An 18,053-nucleotide genomic window follows, 5' to 3' on the forward strand; every position below is an offset into this window, starting at 1 on the left:
GTAGTGTGTCAGTAGGAAATATTAGTTAACATTTCCAAACATTTATTTTGTGATTAATTGTAAAGATAATAATAGTAAAGTGAGATTTGTATCTGACAAGCTCCACACAGAGATCTGATCTGATCATTATCAGTCTGTCTGGGATGGCATGAAGAAACAGAACAAACTGAGACTAAATCCAGAAGAACTGTGCAACGTCTCCAAGATGCTTCAAGAAACCTAGTCAAAATAATACATTCACAATTTTCAATATATTCACAATTTACATTTATATATTCAAACATCTAAATCTATATTTTCAAATGTTCTTCTATTTACTTATACTTTTAACTATATAATCAGATTTACTTCTATATATTCTGGTTTAGTCAAATCAAGTCAAGTCAGCTTTATTTATATAGCTCTTTTAACAATACAGATTGTGTCAAAGCACTTAACATCCAATTAGAGGATAAAGTGTCAGTAATTTATAATAATAAGATTAAACACTCAATTTTCAGTTAAAGGTATTTCATTATTGAATTCAGAGATATCATTGTCTAGATCAGTTTAGTTTAAATAGTATCTGTGAAATCAAATTGACGATAATCGCTTATATATAGTTTACTTCTATATATTCAGATTTAATTCTATATATTCACATTTTATATTTATATTTTCAGATAATTATTTCCTGTTTGGCAGGTATATATATATATATAAAGAATAATTAAATGTGATTAGATTCTGGAAAATGTGTACATATCCCAAAGGAAATCCCAATAATCACTCACCTGATACAGTCAGAGAAACAGCAGCACTGGTGTCTGATCTCTTTGCTTCACAGCTGTATTGACTGCTGTTAGACTCATCTGATGTGATGCTGTAGACTCTCTCAGTGATGTCTCTGATGACTGAACCATCTTTAAACCAGCTGTATCTCCACTGAGTGTTTCCATCTCCCTGTATATCACATGTGAGAGTGACTGTCTCTCCTCTGAACACATGCTGATCTGGAGTCACCTTCACTACAGCTTTTACTGATAAACAAAAGAAAAATACTGATTGAAATGACATCACAGTATCACTGTGATGAACTCACAACATAGTTAGGTGAAAAATGCTGCATTATATATAAGATCTGGTTTGCTTGTAGTTTGTGTTGACTACATCAGAATGTTTGTAATTAATGGTAAAAACTAAAATATATATATATATATTTTTTAATATTTAAAAATTTTTAAATAAGGCTATGCTATTCTGTATTCACAGATCAATCAATAAAAACATCATGCATTCATGACCTCCAGACTGGACTATTGTAATGCACTATTAGATGGTTATGTATCTTCAGTAAACAAATACAGCTGCTAGAGTGCTTAGCAAGTCAAGAAAATATGATCATATTACCCCAATTTTACAATCTTTACACTGACTAATTATTAAGTTCTGTATCAGTTATAAAATACTGCTAATTATAAGGCCCTGTTTAACCAGTCTTCTCATGATACTATCCATCACGCTCCTTAAAGAGCACCTATTATGCCTCTTTTTACAAGATGTAATATTGGTCTTTGGTGTCCCCAGAATGTGTCTGTGACGTTTCAGCTCAAAATATCCCACAGATCATTAATTATAACATGTGGGAAAAGTCTTTTTTGGGTGCATCACTTTAAATGTGAATGAGCTGCATATTCCTGCCTTTTTTCAGAAGAGGGCGTAGCATACATCTCTGCTTTGCATTTTGCAGAGAACCGGTATGTAGGATACATTTATGTACTTGTAGAGTTTCCGCAGCCCATTTGCAACGACAGATATGTAACACATATAAATATCTTCAACAACATTCACTATGCGCTTTAACAAAACGACACACGCACACAAATAAAGTTAAAACATTAACTAAGCACTAAAGCAACATTACTTTGAGGTGCAATGCCTTCAAAAATAAAAGTCATCCACTGAGTCCTCAGTGGCTCAGATGTTGGGAGAAAATAAAGACACTTATGTTCAGTCTTACATCCAAACACAGAACACAGGGATTGCTTGCGAGACATTGTTGACATTACAGCTGCTCGAGCGCGGAGAAAATGGAGGACAGCGTACAACCAAACACAACTCGCTGAAACTATGCCAATGCAGGACTGTCAGTCAGTGGTTGTGGGCGGGGCCTAAACGATGTGATGTCACACTGATTTGAGAATCAAAACAGCAGGTGTTTTTATGGTGCCTTTCTGTTGGTCATATATGAGTATTTGTCCTTTTGCAGGAGCTTGACATCTATCATTTTAAGGAATGGAGCTCCAGTTGTGGAAAAGAGTATACAAATTATTTTGATAATGAAAAAATACAGTAAACAGTACTGTGACATATATAATGTTACAATTTAATATAGCTGTCTTTTATGAGAATATATAATAAAATAGAATTGATTGCTGTGATCAAAGCTGAATTTTCAGCATCATTTCTCTTCAGTGTCACATGATCCTTCAGAAATCATTCTAATATGCTGATTTACTGCTCAAGAAACGTTTCTGATTATTATGAATGTTGAAAACTTTTGTGCTGAAAACATTATAAATATATATTTTTCTTCAACAAGGTTGCATTAAATTGATTTAAGTGACAGTAAATATATTTACACTTATTACGAAGTACTTATATTTAAAATAAATGCTGTTCTTTAACCGAGAACCATTAATAAAATGATTGGTTATTGGCATTTTATTATACCAATAATAAAAACCATTATTAAGAATTGATCACAAATAATAACTGATAATAATTAAGCAGCATTAAAATGATTTCTGAAGGGACACTGAAGACTGGAGTAATGATGCTGAAAATTCAGCTTTGATCACAGGAATAAATTACATTTTTAAATATCCTAAATAGAAAACCACTATTTTAAGTGTAATATTTCATAATAGTATTGTTTTTACTGTACTTTTGATCTAATAAATGCAATATTCTTTCAAATGAATAAATAAATAAAAAGCCTTAATTATTTCAAACTGTTAACCATATAAAATAATGCATGTTAATTAATTATGAAATTATATTGTTATTAGGCTTATAATATAAATCACTTTCCTATGCACAGCACTCGAAAGCAAAAGTCTTCAGATTTACAATGTTCTAGAGTAAGATGGCGAATGATTTTGATAGATTTTTTAAACATTTTCTTAGACACGTGAAATCACGGAAGAAAGCCTATACAGCGATATTAAATGAACTCTTATCTCATGTCTACTGAAAACTGCTATATTGTGTAGGCTACATTGTGACGAATAACGCTCTCGGTTACTCACGTAACCTCGGTTCCCCGAAATGAGGGAACGAGACATTGCTTTGGGAAATACATTTTCCTCGAATATTACTGAAGCCTTATTGAATCACGCCAGTGAAACTGGCCAATGGCGTTCAAGCGCGCGAAATATGAGGGGGCTCGTCACTATATAAAGCAGCGCTTGTACGTCATCCATTCAGAATCTTTGACTGAAGCAACTAAGCATTGTAAGATCCTGAGCTCGGTGACACGGCAATAAGAGCAATGTCTCGTTCCCTCATTTCGGGGAACCGAGGTTACGTGAGTAACCGAGAGCGTTCCCCTTCAATTCGGTCACTCTACATTGCTTTGGGAACGTATAAAATCCCGCCGTGTCACAGCGATGGAGCCAAGCTCGACTAAGTATGTCAAGTTTCACATTCGGAGCCGTAATGAGAACGGCAATGATATTGGCGCTCTTAGTAAACACAGCTCAGGTCTACAGGACCTAGTCGAAACCATGTAAAGTCAGGGGCGCGGCAGCTAGACGATGCCGCGTCACATCAGGGGCGGAGTTAACTCCGGTGAAACAAAGAATGTGAAATGGCGGCGGCTTCGGTGCTTTCACAAATAGATTAGTTGAAATTGTTTAATTTCAATGAAATCATGTTATAATGGACAGCCGTACCGGTATGATGGTGACCAAGTCCTAAAAGACGTGGTGAACTATATCATAATACTGTGATAAACTGATAGGGACAGCATTGAATTGGTGGTGCGTCTATACAGGGTGTATACGACTTAGTCGAAACCATTGATACACATCTCAGATCATGGCTGAGTAAGCGCGTGCGCTGCTCGCACTGACAGCACATGCGAGGCAAGCGACGACACATCTAGGTTATAAAACCTCGCGAAAGTGCTGGGTGACGACCAGCCTGCCGCCGTACAAATGTCCTGAATAGATATGTCATTTGCCCAGGCCCAGGATGATGCGAGGCCACGGGTTGAGTGGGCACGAACCCCTATCGGACATTCCACACCTTTAGAGCTGTAAGCCAAAGCAATTGCGATCATCGATCCAGTGTGACAGCCTTTGCTTGGACACAGGCAGTCCTTTTGTACGTCCACCGAAACATACGAATAGCTGCTCCGAGAGTCTGAACTGTCTAGAGCGCTCGATATAGGTACGCACCACTCGTACAGGGCACAGCAGTGTATTAAGCGGCTCTGTCCCGGTTGGTGTTTCGGGGCGGAAAGCAGATAGTGATATGACCTGCGCTTTAAATGGAGTCGAAAGCACTTTAGGCACATAACCTTTTCTAGGCTTCAAGGTCTGCAATCACCTGGCCCGAATTCAATACACGAGTCGTCAATTGAAAGCGCTTGTAGGTCTCCCACTCGCTTAACAGAGGCCAGCGCGAGCAGGAGCGCTGTCTTGAGAGAGAGCGCTCGCAAGCTCGCTAATTGTATGGGCTCGAACGGGGGTCCCGTGAGAGAGCGTCAAGCACTAGCGCCAAGTCCCAAGTGGGTAGAGTAGAAGGGCGAGGAGGGTTCAGCCTTCTTGCTCCTTTTAAAAACCGTATGATCAGGTCATTTCTGCCGATCGGGCGATTTTCGACGTGCGCGTGAAAGGCTGTTATAGCGGCCACATACACTTTCAATGTGGATGGCATACGACCGCTATCAAATCGCTCTTGAAGGAAGACAAGGATTATTGATATTGGGCAGCTGATTGGGTCTTCGCCCGCGATACGCACCAACTTGAAAAAACTCTCCATTTATGTGCGTAGAGACGCCTTGTGGAGGGAGCCCTAGCCTCAGATATAGTGTTCAGCACGCGCTGAGGAAGCGCATCTGTTACTGGCAAGCTCCGTCGAGCGGCCAGACATGAAGGCTCCATGACTCCGGATTTGGGTGCCAAATCATCCCTTGTGCTTGAGAGAGAAGGTCCCTCTTCAGTGGGATAGTCCACGGGGGGGCTACCAGCATCTCCACCAGTTCTGGGAACCACGGCTGATTGGGCCATTTCGGTGCCACTAGCAGAACAGATTCCTTTTCCTCTCTGATTTTGCAAAGCACGCGAGGCAGAAGTTTCACTGGAGGAAAGGCATACTTGCGTACTTTCGGCCAGCTGTGAGCTAGTGCATCCACTCCCAGGGGAGAGTGCGTCAGTGAATAAAACAGCGGGCAGTGAGTGTTCTCCGCTGATGCGAAGAGATCCACCTCCGCCCTGCCGAATACACTCCAAATCATTTTGACTGTCAAAGGGTGTAATCTCCACTCCCTGTGGATTATCCCGCCCCTCGACAGTAAATCCGCGCCGTAGTTCAGGCGTCCGGGGACATGTACTGCCCGGATGGAGAGGAGGTGTCGATCTGCCCACAGAAGGAGGTCTCTCGCCAGTTGCAGCAGTGGTCGTGAGTTCACACCGCCTTGGTGATTTATAAACGCTACCACTGTCATGCTGTCCGTCCTGATGAGAATGTGACGGCGAAGAATGTCTGGGAGAAAGCACTCGAGCGCTAGGTGCACAGCACGGAGCTCCAGACAGTTTATGTGCCATGACTTCTCCGTTTCTGACCACGTCCCGAAGGCTGGTCTGCCATCGCATACGGCTCCCCAACCCGTACTCGATGCATCTGTCGTGACATTCTTTCTCCTGATCACTTGGCCAATACGAACACCCCGGCGATATAGAGTCATATCGCGCCAAGGGTTCAGCGTATGCAAACAGTCGCGCGTCACTTTGATGCGCAAGGTGCCCGTGCGCCATGCGTTCTGTGGCACCCGGCTCTTTAGCCAGAGCTGAAGCGGACGCATATGTAGGAGCCCTAGATTGCACACTGTCGAGGCGGCAGCCATCTGGCCGAGCGTCCTCTGAAAGCATTTCAGCGGGGGAGAACGCCCTAGTTTGAAGACTGTGAGAGAACTGATCAGTTTTCGTGAGCGCTCCTCTGACAGACGCGCTCGCATTTTGATTGAGTTCAGCTCTACTCCTAAAAAGGAGATGTTCTGGCTCGGTACCAGCATGCTCTTTTGCATATTTACAGTCAGTCCTAAGCTCTGAACGTGAGCGAGGAGTCTGAGTTTGTCGCTGAGCAGCGCGCTCTCTGACTGGGATAACACTAGCCAGTCGTCGAGATAGTTTAGGATGCGCATTCCGCTCTGCTTCAGAGGAGAGAGAGCAGCATTCATGCATTTCGTAAACGTACGAGGGGCCAGACATAAGCCAAAGGGCAGGACCGTGAATTGGTACGCTATCCCTTCGAATACAAATCTCAGCAAGCGCCTGTGACGGGGGGCTACCTGAATGTGAAAATAAGCATCCTTTAAATCCACGGAGATACACCAATCTCCCGTTCTGATATGTGAGAGGATTTGTCTCAGCGTAATCATTTTGAACGAGCGCTTTGAAAGCGCGCGATTCAGCGGTCTCAGGTCCAAGATTGGGCGGAGCCCGTCGTCTTTCTTTGGCACCAGAAAATAGCGACTGTAGAAGCCGCTCTCGCGGTCTGTGAGGGGGACTGCCTCTACAGCGCGCTTTGCGAGAAGGTTGTGAATTTCCTCTCGCAGAACTGAGACATTCTGCTCCCGTACAGTGGACATTAACACACCGTTGAAACGGGGCGGTCTGCGGAAGAACTGAAGCGTGTAGCCGTTCTTTATTGATTTCATAACCCACTCTGATACCCCTGGCAGTGCCTGCCACGCTTCTGTGAACTGTGACAGCGGGCGAGGCGGACTGCACACCGTGAGGGATAACTCGCCGTTGGGGGGCGGGGAGTTTAATACCACACGAGTGTGAGAGTGAGTGATGGGGGAGAGGGGAGTGAGAGGAGGAAAATTGCCCTGATATTGAGGTGATTTTGTATTTTTTTTCTTTATTGCACTGCACTGTGGAACAGTCAAAACACCAACATGACAATCGTTCTCGCCGCCCGCCACAGGCAAGGGGGCGTGGTGAACACACACAGCGGAGCGAGCAGACTTTCTCAGTGGCTCGTCTTCGGCGCTGAGTGTAGCTTTCCTCCTCCGAGAGACAACATCAGGAACGCGGCTTTAATTCCGTAGCCGGTGGCCTGCTGTCTCTGTCAGGGCGGGTTCTCTGGCCCTTCGAGCCCTGGCGGCGCTTCGGCCAAGGTTGTCTCGGCCTCACCGCCGGCTCATGCTCGCGCCGAACCGCAGTAGGAGGGGCGAACGGTCTTCCCGCGCGCTGCGCTGAGGATGAGCGGGAACGCGCAGGAGGGATCGCGCCAGCGCGCTCTGGTAAGAAGTGGCTAATGGCCTTCGATTGCTTCTGCGCTTCAACGAAGCGCTCCGTGAACGTCTCTACCGCCTAGAAAGCCTTGCCAGCGAAGTTTGCGGTGGCGCGGCTAGGTTTAGAGGGGAGAGACGCGTTGTTTCTCACCCTCCAGTTCGCCGCGGCTGCAGGACAGAGGTGGGCAGCAACGGCTTCCTCCACGGGGGGAAGTTTGACATACCCTGCTCGGTCGGCGCCGTCCACTGACGACAGAAGGGAGGATCCTGGATTGTGCACCCGACTGGTGAGCGGTGCGTTCCACGACTTCGATATCTCGTCGTGCACCTCCGGGAAAAAGGGGCCGGGTCTCCGCGGGGTGTCCTTTCGGCCGCGGTCCGACTGGAGGAACCACTCGTCCAGACGGCTTCTGGCCGGCTTGGTAGGAGGCGCCCACTCCAGACCGAGCTCATCAACCGCCTTGGTCAGGACGCGTAGGAGCTCAACATCACTGTGATGGAGGTCCCCAGCGTCACTGCCGGGCGCAGTGTAATCCAGTGGGCTGTTGGACCACTCCTCTCTCGCAGACGCTGCCACCGAGATGGCATCATCCTCATCCTCCTCCATGGCTCCGAAAGACACCACATCTTGCGCGCTGGGGGAGGGGCGGAGATCAGCGGCCATGAAGCGCACTGGGAGGGGACCTGCAGCAGGGGGGTGAGAAGCGTGTGGGCACTGAGCCGGCACGGTCTCGTCACCCGACCCGGACAGATCCGCATTAGAAACTCGCGGCACTTTACTCTTTGGCTCAGAGGAAGAGCGCGGCAGAGCTAGTTGGGCGAGTACATCGCCTTGGACGATGGCCACACGGAGCCTGAGAGTCCGGAGACTCATATCTCCGCAGTGGGGGCAGTCCGACCCCCCAAGCGCCGCCTCTGCGTGGGCGCGACCCAGGCAGAAGACGCACGAGTCGTGGCCATCGGAGGGTTCGATTGGCTCTACACAGGAGAGGCAATCGCGAGAAGTCATCATTGTTCGTCCGAAGCTCACTTACACAGCAGGGGAAGAAGGCGTGTCCGCTGCAGCGTGTAGATCACGGTGAGTGGTAGATTCTTTGATAGGCTTCTTGCTGAAGGAAAAAATTCTGAATGGATGACGTACAAGCACTGCTTTATATAGTGACGAGCCCCCTCATATTTTGTGCGCTTGAACGCCATTGGCCAGTTTCACTGGCGTGATTCAATAAGGCTTCAGTAATATTCGAGGAAAATGTATTTCCCAAAGCAATGTAGACCGAATTGAAGGGGAGCGTAAATGGCACTGAAATCTGAGAAATTTGAAAAGGCCAGGAATAGTTTTCATTCCTGAAAATGATTGTCTTTCATTTAACTTTTTTTTATTTAGTTTTTTTTATCGTAAACAGTTGGCAAATATTGCTGAATTGTCTCGTCATGTTTAGGGGCTTACTTACCTCAGTTTGCATTCAAGTCGCGCGCAGGTCAGCGTCTGTGAACAGAAAATCCCGCCTTCTTCGATTTGATTGGCTATTTCAAACATTTTGACATTGACCAGTGCTTTTGAGCCGCTGCACTAAACCTGAACACAATCAATCAGGTGGGCCGCGCGGGGCATTCGTCTGGGCCGATGGAAGAATAGCCTATATGTACATTTACTACAATTCAGTTTTTATATATATTTACGTAAAGGGCCGGCCCACATTATACAGCGGCCCACCGGGAAAACTCCCGGTGCTCCAGATGGCCAGTCCGCCACTGAGCAGGTCTAATGAGACTGATCTGGTTTAATGGGGATTTATTTTTATTTATTTTTTAAAGAAGTGAGTGTGTTTTTGTCATTATCATTGTAAGGTGGTTAAGTTCACACACTGCTAACAAATATTTATGTCCAAACACCATGTAAAAGTGGATTTTGCATAATAGGTGCCCTTTAAGGTCGCAAAACTCTGGACTTCTAGTAGTACCTAGAATAGCGAAGTCCACTAAAGGAGGTACAGCATTGTCACATTACACTCTGCAATAGCCTTCCTGATAACGTTTGGAGTTCAGACACATTCTTTCTGTTTAAATATAGATTAAAGACACATCTCTTTAGCCAAGCATTCACAAAATGCGTCTCATAATCTTGGAGTCCAATTATATCTGATCAAATACACATTATCATTCTTTGCTTTAAATGTTTTGAACAGCAGCTCTGCTGGTTATTCTCTGTTTGCTTTTCTGTTTCTGCCACTGGATGGGCATCCCGAGGTAACTAGAGATTACACAAGCTTCAGTCTGGATCCAGCCTCTTATTAAGATCTGAGATGACCGAAAACCTGAGCAGAGATGACACCTCCCCCACCCTTTTCAGATAAAGACAACAATAAACCAACATAAAAACTACCAAGTTTCTATGATTTGTCTGATAAACACAATGAGCTCAAATAATATCAATAGTGTGGGGAAGTCGTGGCCTAATGGTTAGAGAGTCGGACTCGTAATCGAAAGGTTGCGGGTTCGAGTCCCCGGCCGGCAGGAATTGTAGGTGGGGGGAGTGAATGTCCAGCGCTCTCTCCACCCTCAATACCACGACTGAGGTGCCCTTGAGCAAGGCACCGAACCCCCAACTGCTCCCCGGGCGCTGCAGCATGGCTGCCCACTGCTCCGGGTGTGTGTTCACGGTGTGTGTGTGTGTGTGCATTTGTTCACTACTCACTGCTGTGTGTGTGCACTTGGATGGGTTAAACGCAGAGCACCAATTTCGAGTATGGGTCACCATACTTGACAATACGTCACGACTTTACTTTACTTTTTTACTTTACTTTACTTTTATTCCATGTGTTCTGTTTCACATGAAAGAAAAAATACAGCAGAATAAGGCATCTAAACATAATAATGACTACAAGTCCTCTTCTAAGATCAGATGTGGCTGATACTGAGGGGTATAAAAAAAGTGTTGAACTACAAATACTGATGTTAAATGAGTATTAAACAGATGTGAATATGATCCCTCACCTGATACAGTCAGTGTAACAGCAGCACTGATGTCTGATCTCTGTGAGTCTGATCTCTCTCCTCTACAGCTGTATTCACCACTATCAGACACAGATGTGATGCTGTAGACTCTCTCAGTGATGTCTCTGATGACTGAACCATCTTTAAACCAGCTGTATGTCCACTGAGTGTTTCCTGCTCTCTGTATGTCACATGTGAGAGTGACTTGGGTCGACTTCACTATAGGTTTTACTGATAAACACAGAAGTAAATATTTAAAAAATAATAATAAATATCACATATTACACATTGTGAATGCAATTCGTTTATTCATTCATTCATTCATTGATCATCTGGTGACTCTGGGTTTCTGAAGCTCTGAGATCTAAACCTGCATGAAGGTTTTTTGCTTTAGTTTGTGAATGATATTCAGCTGTTGACCTGCTGGTCAGCACTAGTGAAGACTGATGCTTCACAAACAGAACACATTTTAAAGGAGATATAATACCATTCAGACTTTTTTCTCAGACTCAGGAGAAGCAGCTCACTGCAGCTTTAAAGCTTTAGTATTTATATCTGTTGAACAGTTCCTGTTCTCACCGGTAGATGGGACTGTTTTCAATAGGCAGGATTTAAAAAGCATAAGAATTTGAGAGTATTTTAAGTTCTCAGAGTTTTGTCTGCATCAAGCCTTCAAAACAAACCCATATTGAATGAATGTAGTTTCACAAGCTCTTAATGGCACAGTCATTATTTACAGTGAAAACTGCTGCATTAAACTACAATGAGCTTATTTCCTTATATTTAACTTTGAAAGTAAAGTAAAATAATACAATTCTAAAATTAAATATGCAAATCTAATGAGTGAGCTGGTCATTTTTACTTTCTACAGTTCAAGAAAGAAAAGTAATTTACAGTGAATTATGATTTTTTTTTAGAAGAACGCCCGACTGAATTTTCAACTGAATGAATGAATGAAAAACTGCAGAAGCCACAGTATTTTAGCCTATCATTCTGTGTGAAGATATATAACAGCATAATATGAACATAAAACATCAGTAAAGACACTAAATGTTGTCTCCTGATGTAACCATGTAGACAAATACAACAACACTATTAACATTTTCAATGAAGTAAATCAAATTTGCTGCAGTACAGCACAGTAGCTTCAGAGGCTTCAGAATCAGCCGTTTCACCTTCAGTTTGTCCAGCTTCATCTTCAGGGTGTTTAGCTTCACCTTGACTGAGTCCAGAGTGGATGAAGGACATCAGCACTACAAGCAGAAGAAAAACAGATATGAAGCATTTTCATTGATTCAACACAATGCTAAATACACACTGAAACATGTCCAGAGTTTATCCTACATCAGTCACACACAATCCCATGGCTCCCATGACTGTGAGAGTTGATTTTCTGATGGTTTCACTACTCACCTGACACCAGACAAAGCAGCAGTTTGAACCACTGAGGTCCAGAACCGCGTTTGTTTCTTAAGATTTGAATAAGTTTTGCTATTTGCATTTTGCTTTTCTATTAGCTTAATTATTCATGTTCTATATACAATTTTGTATTGTTCTCTCTGTTTGTGTTTGCAAAAGTTTTGTATAAAGCATGAAATACTTTATTAGAATATATATAATCCTGCACGTTCCTTAAAGGATTTAAGTTTACTACTAGACTAAAAGCAGCTAAAGTTAGCAGGTGCATCAGATCGCGCTACATCCCACTTCAAAACACAACATTTTTACACTTTTATGAATAATCACCTGTCGGGGTCTTTGAGAAAGAAATGAAAGCCAATATGTTTACTGTCACACTGATAGTTTTTGCAGTGGATTGCCCGACATCGCGTTCTTTTATTCCACTTTGACTTCTCTTTCGTTGTCATTGTCTATTTCTGTATCTGTGTTGTTGTCCAGGTGGAATTTTTACCCCAAAATGTTGACCACGCTACTGAAGCCCACCTAGTGGCTGATACCCAAAAAGCATCAGAGTCTCGCCTCTTGGGCTTCTATACTCTTTGGTTCCCCAATAGATTCCAGCAAAACTCCGCTGGTGCACACAGTGGTTGGTTTTGTGATTTGCAGTCGTTCTCTCTCAAATATTACAAGAACACACACATTTTTTTTTTTAATGACATACATACAAGGGCCATTCTTCAGTTAAACAAGGAGAAAACTGAAGTCATTGCATTTGGAAACAAAGATGAAGTTCTCAAGGTGAATGCATACCTTGACTCTAGGGGTCAAACAACTAAAAATCAAGTCAAAAATCTTGGGGTGATTCTGGAGACAGACCTTAGTTTCAGTAGTCATGTCAAAGCAGTAACTAAATCAGCATACTATCATCTCAAACACATTGCAAGAATTAGATGTTTTGTTTCCAGTCAAGACTTGGAGAAACTTGTTCAAGCCTTTATCACCAGCAGGGTGGATTACTGTAATGGTCTCATCCAGAACGCTGCTGCCAGGATTCTGACTAGAACCAGAAAATCTGAGCATATCACACCAGTCCTCAGGTCCTTACGCCGGCTTCCAGTTACATTTAGGGTTGTTCTTACAGTACTTTTACTCATTCATAAGTCACTCAATGGCCTAGGACCTAAATACATCGCAGATATACTCACTGAATATAAACCTAACAGACCACTCAGATCATTAGGATCGAGTCAGTTAGAAATACCAAGGGTTCACACAAAACAAGGGGAGTCTGTTTTTAGCGATTATGCCGCCCACAGTTGGAACCAGCTTCCAGAAGAGATCAGGGCCCGTATTCCTAAAAATTCTAAGAATCCTTTTAGAGAGCTCCTAATTTAGCTTAAAAAATTCTAACTTGGAGTCTTAGTTTAAAAGTGATTCAGGTCCAATCTGAGAGCAACTCTGAGCAAGGAAAAGACAAAAACTTTTATTTTAGTGAGGAGGCGGGGCTGACCCTGTTGCTAGCTGTGACACAGTCTTTTGAAGACTGTGATTGGTTGGTTGTCCAAGAAGGAAATAAAAGAGAGCTTGTAAGAGTAGTGTTTATTATAAGCCTTCAGTTTGAAATTACAGGCGTAATTTTTTCTCTCTCTCTCTCACACATTTCCTCTCCCTCTTCATGTTTCGTCCATTTTCTCCACTGCTAAAAAACCTCTTAAGCCCCTTAAAAGTCCTCGTCCGTAATCCTAACAATTTTGGACCATAAGACCTTTTAAGGGTTAAGATACTTTCTGAATTACTTTTTTCTTTACTAGCATATTTTCTTTAATCTCAAGAGGAAACGCCCCATTTCTAAGCATTTTCTTAAAATGTTGTTACTAGGAGCAACTCTTAGCACTAAGATTTTTCATGAATACAGGCCCAGATGTGCTAAAACATTAGCCACTTTTAAATCCGGACTCAAAACTCATCTGTTTAGCTGTGCATTTGTTGAATGAGCACTGTGATATGTCCGAACTGACTGCACTGTATTTTATGTATAATCATCTTCTCTTAACTGTTTTAAATTCATTTTAAATCAATTTCTATATCATTTTAAAATTCCTTGTTTTTATAATTATTTTTTATTCCTTGTTTTTATTGTTGTGATATTATTTTTCACTTTCTTTTATGTAAAGCACTTTGAATTACCACTGTGTATGAAATGTGCTATATAAATAAACTTGCCTTGCCTATATTAACAAGTCAATTTATATTGTCACTGTTTTTAAGTTACATTGTCTGGAGAGTTTTGCAGTTTTTCAGTGTCCAAATGTTGTTTGTATTCTATTTATTATGAACGGGGAAAATTATTATCTATATAAAATGAAAACATTTACATGTGTGGAGATTTAATTTATTGCATAAAGTTTGAGTAAACAGGAATATATTCTATGCAACATGTTTAAGTTTATTGAATTGAATATTTCAATGTTTTAAAATATATTTACTTTTATAGAAATCTAATATATTTACATGTACAGAAACGAAATATGTTAACAAATATTAGAAATTAATATATGGACATTTTTGCAAATTAATATATTTACATAGTCTGATATATATCTAAATGTATTTACATATAACATAAATAAATATATGTAAATATTTCTGATAAAAATATATGTACATATATTTAATATGTGAAAAATGTTAAAAAGTGGCCAAAATCAAATATTTAAATAATTTTTAATATATATTTTGAAATATATTTACATACATTGTATACAATATATTTTTCTATTTGAATTTAAGATATTTAAATATATGAAAATCTATTTATTATTAATATATTTCAATCTATGCGACTTCTGTATGGCTCCCCAGCGTGGTGACGGTATTGCAGGGGGGCACCAATTAATAAAGATAATGTTGTTAATATATGTTGAAATGTCAATTCTTTATATAATTAAATAACAAAACATAAATATGAAACTATGTTTGATTTAAGAATAACCACCAGTTTATTTACCAAGCTTTTGCCGCATACAGTAACTGTAGGCTTCAACAGATAAACATGATAAACGGTTAGCAAAAGGGTCACTGAAAAGGACAAATACAGATGTTTCTTCATTTACACGTAAGAATAAATCTTAAGCAATGACACTGAAAAGACAAAAAAATTGTAATAGGAATTTATTAAGGGAACATTCGTAGTTAATAGTGTATAAGTGTTCTCTATTCTAAAGTGTTACCATGCTCGCATTTGCAGCGCACTGTTCTTATCAGAAAAGGTTCAATAAAGTATAGTCTTTTGTTGTTATGAGTGTGTCTAAAGATTTCTTATGCATCTCACTATGTCGTGTATGAAATAATGTCTGTGTGCATGTGTGTAAAACAACAAACGATTTATATGCTTAATCATATGTAATCACATTGTTGTGATTAATTGTGGCTGGAATAATAATGTAGCTGTAAAAATAGTTGCCTGCTGAAATTGAAATATATATACATCTGCATGACTAGATAGACACGGTGAGTTTGTCTTAACTATACACGTTAGATGTGAGTCACTCAACCGGAGGGAATCCTGTCCGATCGACCATCCTTTGAGTAAAAGTGTGTACGGGTCGGCCAATCTGGTTTCATCCATTAAAGTTAACCTTTTCGAATAACAATCCCGGTCTGGGACAGTGCATCTATACCTTACATATGCAGGTAAAATCAGAATTTATCCAGTTATTATAAAAAAAACAAGCTAAACAGACTTCATAGCTAGCGTTAGTGAAGCAGTCAGTGGAATATTTCTGCCTCCACCTAAGCTCCACCCACAGAAAAACATCACAATGTTTACTAACAGAAAAACAAAGGGTCTATATTACACTTAATATTTTTGAGTAGTTTTTAAGGCTTGGTCTTTTAATGGAATCTACCTGAATAAATCATGTAAAATCTCCTAAATTAATTAATCTATGACACAATGAATTTAATGTAATTTGTGAAATGTGCTCAGTGAGGTCTGTTTGTATTTGAATTTGAGTTATTTTGTACATTTAAAAGACATAAAGCCAAACGGATCAAGTAGGAACATAGAAATACTGGAAAGTACTGCACTAACACTAGCAGAGCTACAGCTCATTGAACAAGTATTAATGCATTATAGAAGTACTGCACTAGCACTAGCAGAGCTACTGCTCATTGAACAAGTATTAATGCATTATAGAAGTACTGCACTAACACTAGCAGAGCTACAGCTCATTGAACAAGTATTAATGCATTATAGAAGTACTGCACTAGCACTAGCAGAGCTACAGCTCATTGAACAAGTATTAATGCATTATAGAAGTACTGCACTAACACTAGCAGAGCTACTGCTCATTGAACAAGTATTAATGCATTATAGAAGTACTGCACTAACACTAGCAGAGCTACTGCTCATTGAACAAGTATTAATGCATTATAGAAGTACTGCACTAGCACTAGCAGAGCTACAGCTCATTGAACAAGTATTAATGCATTATAGAAGTACTGCACTAACACTAGCAGAGCTACAGCTCATTGAACAAGTATTAATGCATTATAGAAGTACTGCACTAACACTAGCAGAGCTACTGCTCATTGAACAAGTATTAATGCATTATAGAAGTACTGCACTAACACTAGCAGAGATACAGCTCATTGAACAAGTATTAATGCATTATAGAAGTACTGCACTAACACTAGCAGAGCTACAGCTCATTGAACAAGTATTAATGCATTATAAAAGTACTGCACTAACACTAGCAGAGCTACAGCTCATTGAACAAGTATTAATGCATTATAGAAGTACTGCACTAGCACTAGCAGAGCTACAGCTCATTGAACAAGTATTAATGCATTATAGAAGTACTGCACTAGCACTAGCAGAGCTACAGCTCATTGAACAAGTATTAATGCATTATAGAAGTACTGCACTAACACTAGCAGAGCTACAGCTCATTGAACAAGTATTAATGCATTATAGAAGTACTGCACTAACACTAGCAGAGCTACAGCTCATTGAACAAGTATTAATGCATTATAGAAGTACTGCACTAACACTAGCAGAGATACAGCTCATTGAACAAGTATTAATGCATTATAGAAGTACTGCACTAACACTAGCAGAGCTACAGCTCATTGAACAAGTATTAATGCATTATAGAAGTACTGCACTAGCACTAGCAGAGCTACAGCTCATTGAACAAGTATTAATGCATTATAGAAGTACTGCACTAACACTAGCAGAGCTACAGCTCATTGAACAAGTATTAATGCATTATAGAAGTACTGCACTAACACTAGCAGAGCTACAGCTCATTGAACAAGTATTAATGCATTATAGAAGTACTGCACTAACACTAGCAGAGCTACTGCTCATTGAACAAGTATTAATGCATTATAGAAGTACTGCACTAACACTAGCAGAGCTACTGCTCATTGAACAAGTATTAATGCATTATAGAAGTACTGCACTAACACTAGCAGAGCTACAGCTCATTGAACAAGTATTAATGCATTATAAAAGTACTGCACTAACACTAGCAGAGCTACAGCTCATTGAACAAGTATTAATGCATTATAGAAGTACTGCACTAACACTAGCAGAGCTACTGCTCATTGAACAAATATTAATGCATTATAGAAGTACTGCACTAACACTAGCAGAGCTACAGCTCATTGAACAAGTATTAATGCATTATAGAAGTACTGCACTAACACTAGCAGAGCTACTGCTCATTGAACAAATATTAATGCATTATAGAAGTACTGCACTAGCACTAGCAGAGCTACAGCTCATTGAACAAGACTCAATGCATTATAGAAGTACTGCACTAGCACTAGCAGAGCTACAGCTCATTGAACAAGTATTAATGCATTATAGAAGTACTGCACTAGCACTAGCAGAGCTACAGCTCATTGAACAAATATTAATGCATTATAGAAGTACTGCACTAGCACTAGCAGAGCTACTGCTCATTGAACAAGACTCAATGCATTATAGAAGTACTGCACTAACACTAGCAGAGCTACTGCTCATTGAACAAATATTAATGCATTATAGAAGTACTGCACTAGCACTAGCAGAGCTACAGCTCATTGAACAAGACTCAATGCATTATAGAAGTACTGCACTAGCACTAGCAGAGCTACAGCT

The 18,053-nt window shown here is 40.9% G+C and overlaps 1 protein-coding gene across 1 annotated transcript in view; it reads right to left on the bottom strand.

Moving 5' to 3' along the window:
- Window positions 1-18,053, bottom strand: part of LOC306888676 (Fc receptor-like protein 5) — a 70,911-nt gene that overhangs the window by 28,161 nt on the left and 24,697 nt on the right. The window contains exons 3-5 of the mRNA XM_079447099.1: window positions 11,677-11,754; window positions 10,502-10,732; window positions 774-1,019 (exon numbers count right to left, since the gene is read on the bottom strand). Of these exons, the coding sequence (XP_079303225.1) occupies window positions 774-1,019; window positions 10,502-10,732; window positions 11,677-11,754 (555 nt within the window). The remainder of the gene's footprint in view (window positions 1-773; window positions 1,020-10,501; window positions 10,733-11,676; window positions 11,755-18,053) is intronic.

Source organism: Barbus barbus, assembly GCF_936440315.1.
Source record: "Barbus barbus genome assembly, chromosome: 2".
Taxonomy (NCBI): Eukaryota; Metazoa; Chordata; class Actinopteri; order Cypriniformes; family Cyprinidae; genus Barbus; species Barbus barbus.